General features: G+C 28.4%; 1 protein-coding gene across 4 annotated transcripts in view; it reads right to left on the bottom strand.

The window, feature by feature from the left end:
- Window positions 1–13,524, bottom strand: part of LOC117167042 — a 34,029-nt gene that overhangs the window by 4,615 nt on the left and 15,890 nt on the right. For 2 of the 4 annotated variants that reach the window (XM_033351616.1, XM_033351614.1), the window contains 3 exons: window positions 4,736–5,469; window positions 2,861–3,034; window positions 2,411–2,709 (listed from right to left, as the gene is read on the bottom strand). In XM_033351616.1, the coding sequence (XP_033207507.1) occupies window positions 2,411–2,709; window positions 2,861–3,034; window positions 4,736–5,360 (1,098 nt within the window). In that variant the 5' untranslated portion in view covers window positions 5,361–5,469. Of the gene's footprint in view, window positions 1–2,410; window positions 2,710–2,860; window positions 3,035–4,735; window positions 5,470–11,675; window positions 11,736–13,524 lie in introns of all 4 variants that reach the window. The other 2 variants (XM_033351615.1, XM_033351617.1) reach the window with 2 other exon arrangements.

The raw sequence follows: 13,524 nt of genomic DNA, 5'->3' as shown, positions 1-13,524 counted from the left end.
AGATTGCATAATATTCTAGATTTTGTTAAAATTTCCTGAAATATATTGTTATAAGTAAATAAGGTTGTACTCTTAAAGAAAAATTAACTTGATTTTATAAATTATACAAAAGTGTTATTAACATCAATAAGAGTGGACATGCATCACTTTCAAAGAGGTTCATAAGTAATTTTAAAAACATTTTTCGAAATTATTCCTCTTATTATGATGAGAAAAACTGAATTTATATTTTCTTTAGAAATTTTATCAGATATTATTCTATACACAAAATCAATAGGCCTTAGAATATCACAATAAAGAATTAATTGTTTGTGTCTATACCGAATATTCATTTAACACTGATTAGAAAACTGATTTAATAATTATGGTAATTATTTATATTTTATTATTTTCAAGATTCTTTGCATTCAAAAATGTTTAATTCTTCAATTGTAATTGAAACAAGTATTTGCATAATCGTTCGTAAAAGCAAAATTATATTATAATTATGAAATCAATTCTGCTTCAGTTACCAAATGGCACAGACAATCATTCATACCACAGAAGAAGTTTTTTCTCAATTTTATTTTCCACATTCCAGCAGAAAGATAATACTTTACAAATCAAACCAATAACTCAATACGAGATAGAATCTATAAATATAACTTTCAAATAGCACTAATCTAGCAGACGTACTAGTTTATCAATTTCTTATTCCACTAAAGGCAGCCTTTCAAACGAATTTTTTAAGAAGTATAATTGAAAAATGAATTGAAAATTATAATGTCAGGCAAAAAACTGTTAATATTAAAAAACAGTATTATTTACTTTGAATTATCTCCTCGTCCTGGTAAATCGTTTATTTTCAGCTTAGAACTCATTTTGAAATAGAACGGAAGCCCCTTTTAGAAATATACTATGTCTCGACAATAAATACTTTTTCCACTAGAATCATATTCCATGTCTGACTAACGCATGCATTCACCACTTTATTATAATATTCTTGTCTTATAAACAAAATTTGTAATTGACCCATAGAGATAGTTTGATGAACTGTAATTGGTACATTATAGCTATAGATAGGAACACTCTCAAGTTAAAAAGTAATTTTTGTGAAACATCAAATTTTTATTTCTTTAATTATGTGTTTCAATTTGAAAACAGATTATTAATTTAAAAATTGAGCCGTGGCTATGGGTACCAAAATGTTGGTTCGAATGTGCAAATAATTTCGGTATGTGTAAAAATTGTCTCTCTTCTTTAGGGCGGCTCAAAAAATAAAAATTCCTCTAATTTGTGGGGTAAAAAACCTAAAAAGCTTTCATTTGATGAAAAACAACTAATAAAGAAATAAAGAAATATCTAGTTTTGCCTAGTTTTCTAGATTTTTAGTTTCTAGCTTCTTTTAATTTCTAGGTTCTATTGCAAAAATTACGTGAATTTGACGCAAAATAAAGACAAAAATTATTATAAAAATATCGGCTACAAAACAGATGACATAAGGTACCGTCAGGAGCAAAATACTGCCCCCTTTAAATCTTGTGGGATAGATTCTCTATTCATTCAGAGAACCTTCTATAAAAAATACGTATAAAAGTGTATGAAAAAATATAAAGATTTCATGCATTGCATAAATAGTTAATAACACCTTTAACTAATAAACGGCCCCTAAACGTAAACATATTATATTTTACGTAGAATACATAGAAATGATTCTGATTTTTCCTAAAAATTATAAACTATTATCGAAAAAGGTGAGAAAATAAAAATGTACAAAAAAATCTACCCTCAGAATGAGCAAAAAAAGAGAGTTTTTATCATTTTTGCGGGAGGATTTTCCACTTTTTTGCACATTTTAATTTTCTTTAATTTTCTGATGAAAGTTGACCATTTTTAGGCAAAGATAAAATTATATTGTTTTATACTGCATGAAGAAATATAAATTTTTTATGATTAGGAGTATTTTAATTAATCTTAGAATTATACCAACATAGAAGCCGTTAAAAAAATACGTAAGGCTTTTTTCTGAAAATGTTGATTCCCCCTACGTAACGCTTTTTGTATAGTAAATATGTGCAACCTTAATAATGACCACTTAGATATTAACCACTCATACATTACACGATATCCTTATATATTTGTTCACACGTTATACAGAAGCTACAGGAAGTTCGATAATTCATTTTTTGTTAAAAGGGCGTATTTTTTTAATTTATGGGGAATTTTTTTCAAACTTTTCTATACTTTTTCATTTTAATACCTTTTTTAACCACATTCTACGAAATTATGCCAAAACTAGAACTTTTTCATCAAACCTACAATCAAATTCAAGATTCCCCAGTTCAATTTTTTTTTAATTTTGTTGTTTTTTCACTGAATGAAAGCTTTTTAGCAGATTAACTTTCTCTAATTTTATTATTTGTATCCATACCTTAAAATCTTGCTTTTTCGTTGAGAGACCATTATTTGCAATGTGCCTAGTATAATAACGATCCGAAAAAGTATTCACATGTGGAATTCTTGGGTCAACAAATGAATACCGTGATGCAATTTCGGGATTTTTTTGAACCTGCAACATTCCATCTTCGTACATGGCAGATGCTGGAAGTGTTCCAACAGGTTGTCGATTCATATAATCGTCTCCAAAGGCATCGTAATTTTCCTTAAACTCGAAATTCTCCTCTGGCTGTGCAGTGGCACTTTGTGATGATTGTGCAAAGGACGAAACTCCTATTGAACATTATATCAATATTAGATTTTTTTATGTTAAAAAACCAATACCTAAGTCTACACAAAACTCACATTCTACAATCCTATTATTGTATGCAATAGAATCAGATTAATAATATTTTTTTCGCGTAAAGAAAAATTAAATAAATACCTTTGCCAACAATTTTACCGATGCTTCCAATGATGCTGGGTAAGAAAAGAGCTATAAGAATACTCTTGACTATCTGGGCCCCAAGAATCAACGGCAGCAGCAATTTCTTCAGACCGAATGCTAAAAAACCAAGTCCGAAGCCTGTTAAAAACGAACTCTTTCCCTCAAAACCAGCTGAAAGCAAAAGTACCAGGCGATTAAAGCTTTGTTAGTCCTGAAAAGCCATGCTGCAACTATCGTCCTTTGTCCTTTTTTTTCTCAGTCATTATTTCCGCTTATTTTTTCCACTTTCATGTACCTTGTATATTCTGGGAAAAAACTCCACGAGAGAGTACGAATAAGCTTGCTCTGAAATTGCAAAGGGCTAAAGCCGATTCTTCATTAAGAATCAATTCATGCGAAAGATTCAGTTAATTTTGACCTGGTAATCCCAATCCCAATTTAGTCCAAAAAGCCAATTGCATACTTAAAAGCTTACGTGTGAATATGCGCTTAAAATTTTGATAATTTGGTGTGAGCAAGTAAACTTAAATATAATTTTGTAACTTCATTTAATGCAAACAATTATGTGTTTTCCTAGAAATAAATATTTTTTATTGCATAATTAGCATTGGTGTTTTTACTAAAAATTAACGTCTAGATCTTTATTTTTTCCTTGTGAAAGTACTTGAATATTCCAGATTGTTATATCAATATTCTTATTGAATAATAAAATATGAAATATAATTTGTAGACACTTAATTTTTCAGTTTTATGGCCCGAATCGCCATATAAAACTGTGCAGTACAACATTTTAAATATAAAGCAACAATTTCTCAAAAGCATCATCAATATGAGCCTTAAGCAAAATTTAATTTGTCATTCTTCCAGCTAAGAGCAAATGTGAATGAAAGCCATGGTGCTTCTTGAAAAATTATGCTGAATTTAAGAATAATGCGGCACTCATAATTACGATTTTAATTTTCAGCTTGCATCAGAGAATGAATTTCGATACGAAACTGTGTTAGTAAATTCTCGTGATATTTTGTTTTAAGTCAATAAGTAAGTTTACAAATCTTACTTCTAAACAATTTTAAGTATATTACGCCTCGAAAGAGTATGATTTTACTAATATTAATTCAAAATAATTATTAGAGGATCTTATACCCGGCTCACTAAAGTATAAAATTCATAATCACCTAGGTTCGGTTTTCCAATATTTTTTGTAATTATATATTTTGAAGAAATTTGTGAAATGTCATCTTCCTCGATTTTTTAAGACTTTATTAATGATTACTTTGTTAATCTTATGCTTAAAATAATTTTATTTGAAAAAGAAAAACACTAATATTAAACTAAAAAATCATAGAGATGAATGTTGCATTTTTGTGGGTCTGGCGTGAAATCCCTCTATATTCAAATACTTAATATATAATTAAATAACAAATACTCATGCAAAATAATATCACAAATGTAGGTAATAACTTTGCAAAGGGAAAAATTATATAAATTATACGTGCACACGGAATTTCTGAAGATTCTTAGCATGCGATTTAAGTTTCATTCTCTGGTGCAATTCTCTCTTTGCTGTGTAAAATTTGATTCAAATGAAGATCTAATTTCAGTGAACCCAGAAAAGAAAATATAGTTACAGAGATATTCTACTGTTAATGTTTTTACTATTAAAATTAAACAAAGAAGAATATTTGTTGACACCATTGAAGCAACAAAAGACGCATTTACGCATTACTAAATACTGAAGTATTTGTAAATCAATATTTGCATACGATCTCATTTAAAAGCAAATTATTCCACAGTAAAGAGGGGGTGACGCTAATGGAAAACACCATTGATAGTGGGCCGAGAGCAAGCAAACCTTTCACTGATAATACTTACATCCAAAGAACATCCTCGACTTTCTCGACGAGATAAGATCTGTCGGAACGCGTATTTTTAGAACGTGGTTTCGGGCAAAACGATGAACTTTTTCTACCAATGAAAATTCATTCTTATCCCCAGAACCATCCTCAATATTCGTCGGATTGTCACTCTTCACAATTTGCACCAAATCTGTCACATTGTACTCATCAAGTTTGGAAATATTATCAATAAAATGTTCAAAATTAGCTTGAATACAAGACATGTTGGAACCATTTGCACATTCCACAGAGTTCCTAGTTTGATTTTTTTCTTCCAAACTTGAAGAATTTGCCAGTCTTTCAGATTCGATGCCGTGAAGATTTTTATCGTCTGTCTGAGTAAATTGCGTGACGTCAAAATCAAACTTATTTGGCTTGTCTGGAAATTGGTCCAGTTGATCCTCGTAATTTTCGATGGCATCATCTTCCTGAGTTTCGTTCCAGTGAGGTACTTCATTGGTGTGAATGAGCTCGTTATCGTACGTTGTAAGGTTGAGTGATCTCTCTGCCACGACGACCTTGAGACCGTTGACCCACTGAAGAGACACGGCGGTCAAGATCACGACCGTAAGTGCCACGCTCCTCCTCACCTTGGCCATCATCAGATCCTTTCTCTCCGGAGTCTCGAAGGCTCGGCGGTTGACTATCGGCTACAAATGTTCGTCTCGGCTGAGTGACTGCATCTCGGTCGACCATCCAAGCTTCTGCCACCTGCAAGGCAACAGGATCGTAAACAAGCCGATTACAGAATTTTTTGAACCAACTGAATAAGAAAATGTTGGTTTACTGTTTTTATGCAAAAAATTAAAGTTCTTGTAAATAGATTTAAAAGCCGCAGATTATAGGTGATGATTCAATCAATGAGAACCGACTACCATTAAAGATCCTAACAAAATGTTTTAATTATTCAAATCTAAAAATTAGGAGAATTGTTTTATTTTCCCCAATTTTTGGCACAATGGAAGTAAGCATTATTTCATATACCTTCAGAGAATAAATTGGCACAGGATCAAAACTGCTACAAAATAATTACATGGGTGTAATAAGAATAAAATGATCAACAGATACGGAGAATAACGTTTAATACATTTTTAATCTTAACGGCAGTTCCGGTTTACCCATTAGGCAATGCAGGTTAAAGAAGTCAATTCTTCATAGATTTAGAATTTTTCTTATAGAAAAATTCTTTATTACATGGTAAATAGATCTATGTGGACAAATTTAAATTTTTAGTTTACTTAAACTTTTAGATTATTGCAAATAGCGCACTGAAAAGTTTTCTTTTTGATCCCTTATCATCTGTGTGACATTTGAAATAGATCCATCAATATATTACCCAACAAAATTTTAGGAAACATTTCAAAGCTTTCAAACAATATTATGGTTACTATAGGTTTACAGAAATTAAATTTGGTTCTGGAAAACCTAAGAATAATGAAATCTTTGAAGATTTTGGAAAATAAGGCATATATTATGTAGATAACGAAAGAAGTCTAATATTAGAGATTATGTAAAACTCTAAAAATTAAAAAATTTCAAATACTGATTTAATTGATCAAAAGTATGTATATATTAAGAAAATGTAGGTTTTAAATTAAATTTTGATTTTAAAAGAGTTAAAAGTACTTATTTCATTCACCAGATGATACGATTTTAGCATACAAATTATTTATTCTATATTCTTTTGTAAGCTTATAAACTAATTTTATGAGTCAATTTTACACAATGGACATTTATACGCACGAAGAAATTCTTCTTTCTCCTAATTGTTCTCAAAACATGTTTCCCGAGATATTTACTGATGAAAATTAGTCGTTTGATATTATTTTCAATTTCATAAAAAAATATCAAGTGTGAAGATTTTAAGATAGATACAAATAGTTCTTTCTATTAAGTCTCCTCTGATGACTTTATAGGAATTATTTGAACAAATTACATTAAATAATGTTGGCAATAATATTTGTTGTAATAAAAAATAAAAATGAATGATTATATATTATTTGTTGATTGTTTTAATTGAATTATATACAAAAATTATCACTCTAAACTTTTATCATCATTACATCGGCATCACCGTTAACATAATTGAAAGAAAATTAAGCATGTAATCACAGAAGTTTCCGACGTTAAAAGCTATAGTGAGAAATTAAGTGTTTCGAATTTGATTAATTCTATATTCTCAAATACTCAGTATTGTACATTTTCAAATTCAAGTACATATTACATGAAAAATACAAACAAATGTTTATTTAATGATCATTCGCTCAAGGCAAAACAAATTTTATAATCAAGCATCAAAATAAAATCGATAATATTAAATTTGAATTGAAACAATCCAAAAATAAATGGTAATGTCTCCAAAGAAAAAATCTTAAATAGCGGTAAATGTTTTTCCGAAGTAATACTTTCAAAATATATTTCGAAATATTTTTCAAATAAAAAATGCACTCTCACTGAACTTTCTACTGTCGAATCAATAGTCGTCAGCACGTACTCAAATTAACATTTAAATGGTAATGACAATCAGTGAATGAAAAGTGGGTTTCTTCTTTCAACAAATTTGTTCAAAAAAGAATATATTTGCATCTAAACTTAACATTGTATGAACTATCGCTAAAATGACACATTTTCTTATTCAATATTAAATCTGACTATTTGTACGGCATTTTTAGAACATGTAGCTAGGACCTTTATATTATAGTATTCAAGTAACTTTATCCTTTTTTCTGCCTACTAGAGTTAAAAATAGAAATAATTAAATAGCAAATCATTCCCAAGAATAAAAATTATAGAAATTAAAATTTGCCACTTCTGGTAACTTTTCTCAACGCAGTGACGATTTTAGTAACTTTGGTCTACTGACTTTTGAAATTTTTACTATAGCTGTCAACTTTGAAATATGCAAAATAGTAAAACATTTCAAAATCATTTGCATTCCCTACATGGGCAACTCATCCCCCCCCACCTCTCTCTCTTTCTCTCTCTGTTTCTCTGCTAAACAGATTTGCCTACTAATGTTCTGTACTATTGACCGCAAAGAATATATAAGAAGCACGGGTTAATGTCAATGACAGACATTTAATTTAAATTTTATTCAAGTAAATTATGCATATTTTCTAAAGTTATATACGTTTAATTTATTTTTAAATTAATTAGAATGTTCCCGCGTTAACTACATATCAAATTTGCAATATAATCATTATAAATTGAATCCTTGAATTAAAAGTCAGACGATTCTACGCTATTAACATTTTTTACATAATTTTTTAGATTTGTGCTTTAAAGTAAAAAAATTCTTATCATCAAAAAATGTAGTATTTCTAAGTAAATAAAATTGTTAATCTCCTTATAACACATTTCGCTTATACCCACATTAAATAAGCGTTAAGATATGCTGGAGGTAATCTCGCGTGATAGTAAGTAAAAACGTAATTAAGATTGGACGGGAAAATTCATATGGTAAATGGTATATCGATTCGTATAATGATATATCGAATATATCTATACATTATGAAATATTTCAATTGGAATTCCTGATTATATATATATATATATATATATCATGATTGCAATGGTAAATCAGGTCGAAGGAATCGCCTAGGGCAAAAACGAGGGCACACGTTTCGGGAACTCAGAAACCGGCTTTGGTCAGTGGAGTTGGTATTTGTGGGCCACTGGAACCAAACTCTCACCCGGAAAGAAGATGTTATCAAGTCTCCCAATTGCAATTATTTGTGTCATCGCGTCAGCCTTGTTTATCTATAAGTGTTTCCATATAGGAAAAAACCACTTCAAGCAAGTTCATTCACCTTTAGATTAATGTATTATGCGGAGACGAGCGGAATTTCAGTGGATTTAAAATGAGAACACAGCTTTCATTTTTGAATAATGAAATTCACGACGAAAATCGTCGAACAGAAATCTACAGTTTACAGTTTATTTTTCGTTCAATTTTCCGGTTTAGAATTGAAATAATCAAATGCTGATTTCTATATTAAAGACCACTGACAATAGGCCATTCATGTTAGCAAAGATTCTATTGAATGAAAATTTATCTCGTGAGTAGATCCTTTTTATATACTCGTAGCTTTATATAGCTGTATACAAACTGGTAACAAAACGTGTTAAAAAGATAAGAGACTTTCTAACTGAATAAGTGGGCAAAGTCAAATGGGCAAAGTAATTCTTCATTATGATAAAAAATATCATTTCTCTTTTATTCTTGTTCGCCAATGGAATTTCCATTTTTTGCTCTCATTCTCGCATTCCGCCTGAAGTTAAGCAAATGAGGAACATATATTTCTAATTAGATATAAATAAACAAGTAACTATTTGTTATGAGATTATGCTTTAAGAAGGCTTGGAAATTGAAAATTGTTCTATTCCAGGTTTACAATAAATTACCAAAGAATTCAAAAATCTGAATAAACTTTCAGTCTATCTGTTCTTTACAATTATATAAATAAAATATTTTTTCAATTCTCCTAATAAAATAACTTAAAATTTTTTTAAATAACTAAATATGTGATCAAAACTAAAAAACTGACTATGTAAAAAAAATTTAATCTCGGTCTTCGTGTGTTTCATAATGATATAAATGAAAACATTTGAAAATACTCTAAATTTAAAAAATGAACTAAATAATTTATAACAAATTGAAAATATTTGTGAATAGTAAAGCTGAAAACTCTCAGATCATAGAGATGCCATTACAGAAGGGATTTTAATAAAATAAACAAGTTAAGAATAATTAATTATGAAAAATAAATAAATTATCAAACAAACATTTCTTTAATTAAAAAATGTAATCGTACTCTTTAGAAACCTCTTCGGAGTGGTTACATTTTTTAATTTGAAAACATTTTGCTTGGTAATTTATTTATTTTTGAATAATAAATTCTTTTCAATGTTTTCTTTTCTCAAGTTCGCTCATGTCATGTTTTTTCCAAGATTTGGGAGTTTTTAGCTTTACTGTTTACTAATTTTGTCAGGGGTCATTCATAAAATACGTGATACATTCAGGATGAGGGAGTGTGCCGATGTATCATTCTCCATGTTAAGACCAATAGAAAAGGCATTACGCAAGCCGGGGGAGGTAGACAGAAGTTCCTAAAAAAATGTATCACGTATTTTTTTAATGGCCCCTTAAATGTTTATAAATTAGTAAGTTATTTTTTAAGCTTCTTTAAATGAAAGTCGTTTTAAAAATATGTATTTACATATATAATTGTGAAGAACAGAGGGACCAGGTTTTTTTTATTTATTAACATTTTCACTTATTCAGGTTTTTTAACATATTTAGTTTTTTAAGTTTTTTTAAGTTTATTAGTTATTTGAAATTCTTTAAACTTGAAGAACATAATCTTATTTTTTTAAATGCATCAAAAAAATAATTTTACACGTTTTCAGTTTTTTAGTTATTTCAAATGATCAGTTATTTATTAAAATGATTTTGATATATTTTCATTTTTGCAATTATTAAAAATATGTTTTTATTGACATAATTGCGAATAATATGAAAACAAAGAGTTAAAAAAATATTTCATTAATCATTTTTTAACCTTTTGAATTTCTAAGGGAAACGGCTGTTTTGAAAATAAATTTGTTCTCCTGTATAATTAAAAAAAAATGCATAAAACCAACAATTCCTTTTTAAATGTCTTATTTTTCATTTATTTTAAAATTATTAAAGTTTGACTGAAAATATATTATTTCAACATTATCAGTTTTTGAAGCAAATGATCTTTTTAAATATATATCTTTAATTTGCATTAAGATATAAAAATATATCTTTTGCTTACTTGAATAAAAACGGTTTTTACTTATTATTTATTTGTTTAAATTACTTCTTATTCCTCATGAATTTTAAAACGACATTACTTTACTAGGATCTTAAATTAAGAACTCATGCGAGAACACTTTAGTACCCTCACGACAGTTATTTATCCATTATATTAAAAAACTGTCAAAAAATTTAAATATCGCGTCAACTAGTAGTGAAAGTTACTTTTTGCATGCTATTAAATCGAAGAATTATTACTGTGAGGAAATATACCCTTTGAAGATCGGTGAAATTCCGTTTAAAAAGAATTAAGTGACTGTGACAGTGATTGGCAGTGAGCTTATAGACGGGAAATAAAGACACCGATAGGCTCGAACAACGTTGCTATGCAGAGGGAAATAAAGATGCGCATATATGCGCATGTTCTAAGAATTGAGCGTGAAATATGTTTCTTGAACAAACCTTTTTACTCGCAAAGTCTTTTTAGAATTTTTATATGGCATAAATATAAAAAAAACTGAAAGGGGAAATATAAACATTTTTACAGGTGAACCTTTCTCAAGCCAGGACAAATGTTTGTGTCAAGTTTTATACTCGCATGTACTGTGATTTGGGATAATACTTATTACAAAATATTTTCACACGAACCTTATAAACTTCGGATTTTAACCATATTGGCATGTGGCAGCAGGAGTTAAAAAAGAGAATACCTTTAAAATAAAACGCCTACATTGTTTTAAATCAATTTACCAAACTCAAAATTGAAGAATTACAAATGTCAAAATTGAACGTTTTAAAAATCATAAACATTATAGCATTAAAAATGAAGAATTTTTTGTTTAAAGATATCAATAGATATCAATAGATATTATTAGTTCAAATACTCAAAGCTATAAAGTTATCAATTTAAAGCGTTCAGAATTAGAAAATGTGTACTGAATCTTTCATATGGGCAATAAGTTTGCAAATAAAGCAGTCAAAATACAACAAACAAAAATGTTGGCCTTTAAAATAAAAACTAAGAATTTATTTATGAATAATTGAATTAATTTCATCCACATAAAAATTTAATTCAAATTCATGTTTTGTAAAAGTATAAGAAGTTGAATTTATGAGCATTCTAATCTTCACTCACCTACAACTAATGGCATGGAAACAAAATTATAGAGTGTGGTGGGCCGGCATTAGGAAACGTCTGTTTTAAAATGAGAACAAAAGTTTGAGTATGCAATTAGCCAGTAACTTAAGGAAGCGCCGAAACATCCTTCCAATTGCCAACAGAATACAATGACTGTATTTAGAGCTGAAATTAGTATACAATGATGAGAGATACAGTTGATCTAATGCTAACAATTAGGTCTCAATCAAATTTTTATTTTAATGTCAGCTTACATGAATAATGTTATCAACATTCATAATAATAAATGTATAATAAATTTATATTGACATAATATTTGTAAACATTTCAAGGCTGCATCTAGCCGTCTTGAAAAATTGGCGAAGCTAAAAAAAAGAAGATAGTCTCCGAATTCTGAACTATTGGTTTAATCAAATTTAGAATTTAATTTTTGAATGTTTCAAGTTTTAAAACGTTAATTCTATATGAAATATGTATAACATGTTTCTCTGAAAATAATAAATTTGAACATCGTTTTAATTAATACAGAAATTTTTCAAAAATATACCATTTTCTTAGTATCAAAAACAATTCCGTAAGGTTCAAAATTAAAAATAAAAAACTTTAGCTTTTGAGAATACCTTAAACGCATTAACTGTGAACGTAAAAACATCGAGTGTAAAACACCAAAATTTATACAAAAATTGAGAAATCTATAATAATTGAAATTTAAAAAAGGCTTGACGAAAGAGTGACATGAGAATATACAATTTTATTCAAAAATTTACAAACTTAATTTTTTGAAGACAATTAAAGTACAGCTTACATCCACTTACGAACTGTCTTTAAACGATTATTATAGTTGAATGCCGTCCATTCACAAAAACATTCTCAAGTGATGTAAGATACGTTGATTTAAACCAAAAATTCTTTATTTTTTTGTGCTTTTCTATGGATTTTACATGCAGACGCACCCGAAGCCAAAACTATTAAAATAATTTGTATGAAACATTGTCTAAAATACACAATTAAGGTACATTTACATATAGCGCTTTTTCAAGGGAAAGAGATCATATATCGCATAGAGATTGATTGTATGCATAAACATATACTTTTAGTTAAATCTAAATGGAATTTAATTTATACAAATGTGAATAAAGTCACTTGCTTATGCGTTAAATTAAATTAGATGTATCATCATCTTGTAAAATTATTATGAATGCAAATTAAAACTGGTGTAACAGGGTGCCTGAAAACTTTTAAGGTCTTTATTGCCTTCAAATCTTGTCAACTATTTAAAAACTAACGTAATAACCTAAGATTCTGTAATTAAATTGTTATTTATAATTGATGTTCTTAATAAACATTGTTTAACAAAAAGCCCGTGTAATTTCTGTTCAACGAAAAGAAAATATCATTTTGTGTTATTTAAAATGAAAACTTACAGCAAAGGTTATTTTTAATTTGCGTAAAATACAATTCTCTGACTTCTTCCTTCTAATTTCTTTTGAATCTGAGTTACCAGAAAAAAATTCGCAGCATGTGCATTCATATCTATATATTAATAACGCCATTGAAATATTTTTTATCGTGCCCGAACTACCTTGAAACATAAAAAAACTTAAAAAGTTGACTTTATCGGTATTTTCTTAGACATCAATTTCCTCGACTATTTCATAATTAAATGTGTGATATATATTATCAGAAACGTATTTTCAATATAATCAAACAATAATATATGAAGAAAATTGACATCAAAATTATCGGTATTAATTTTTAATTACAAGAAGATAATTAAAAGTGACATATTATTTTTGTTTATTTCACAATAAAATTAATTTTGAGGGTCTGATTGTAGACCTGAATG

Source organism: Belonocnema kinseyi, chromosome 2, assembly GCF_010883055.1.
Source record: "Belonocnema kinseyi isolate 2016_QV_RU_SX_M_011 chromosome 2, B_treatae_v1, whole genome shotgun sequence".
Classification (NCBI taxonomy): domain Eukaryota; kingdom Metazoa; phylum Arthropoda; class Insecta; order Hymenoptera; family Cynipidae; genus Belonocnema; species Belonocnema kinseyi.
This window is presented reverse-complemented; position numbering and strand designations above follow the sequence as displayed.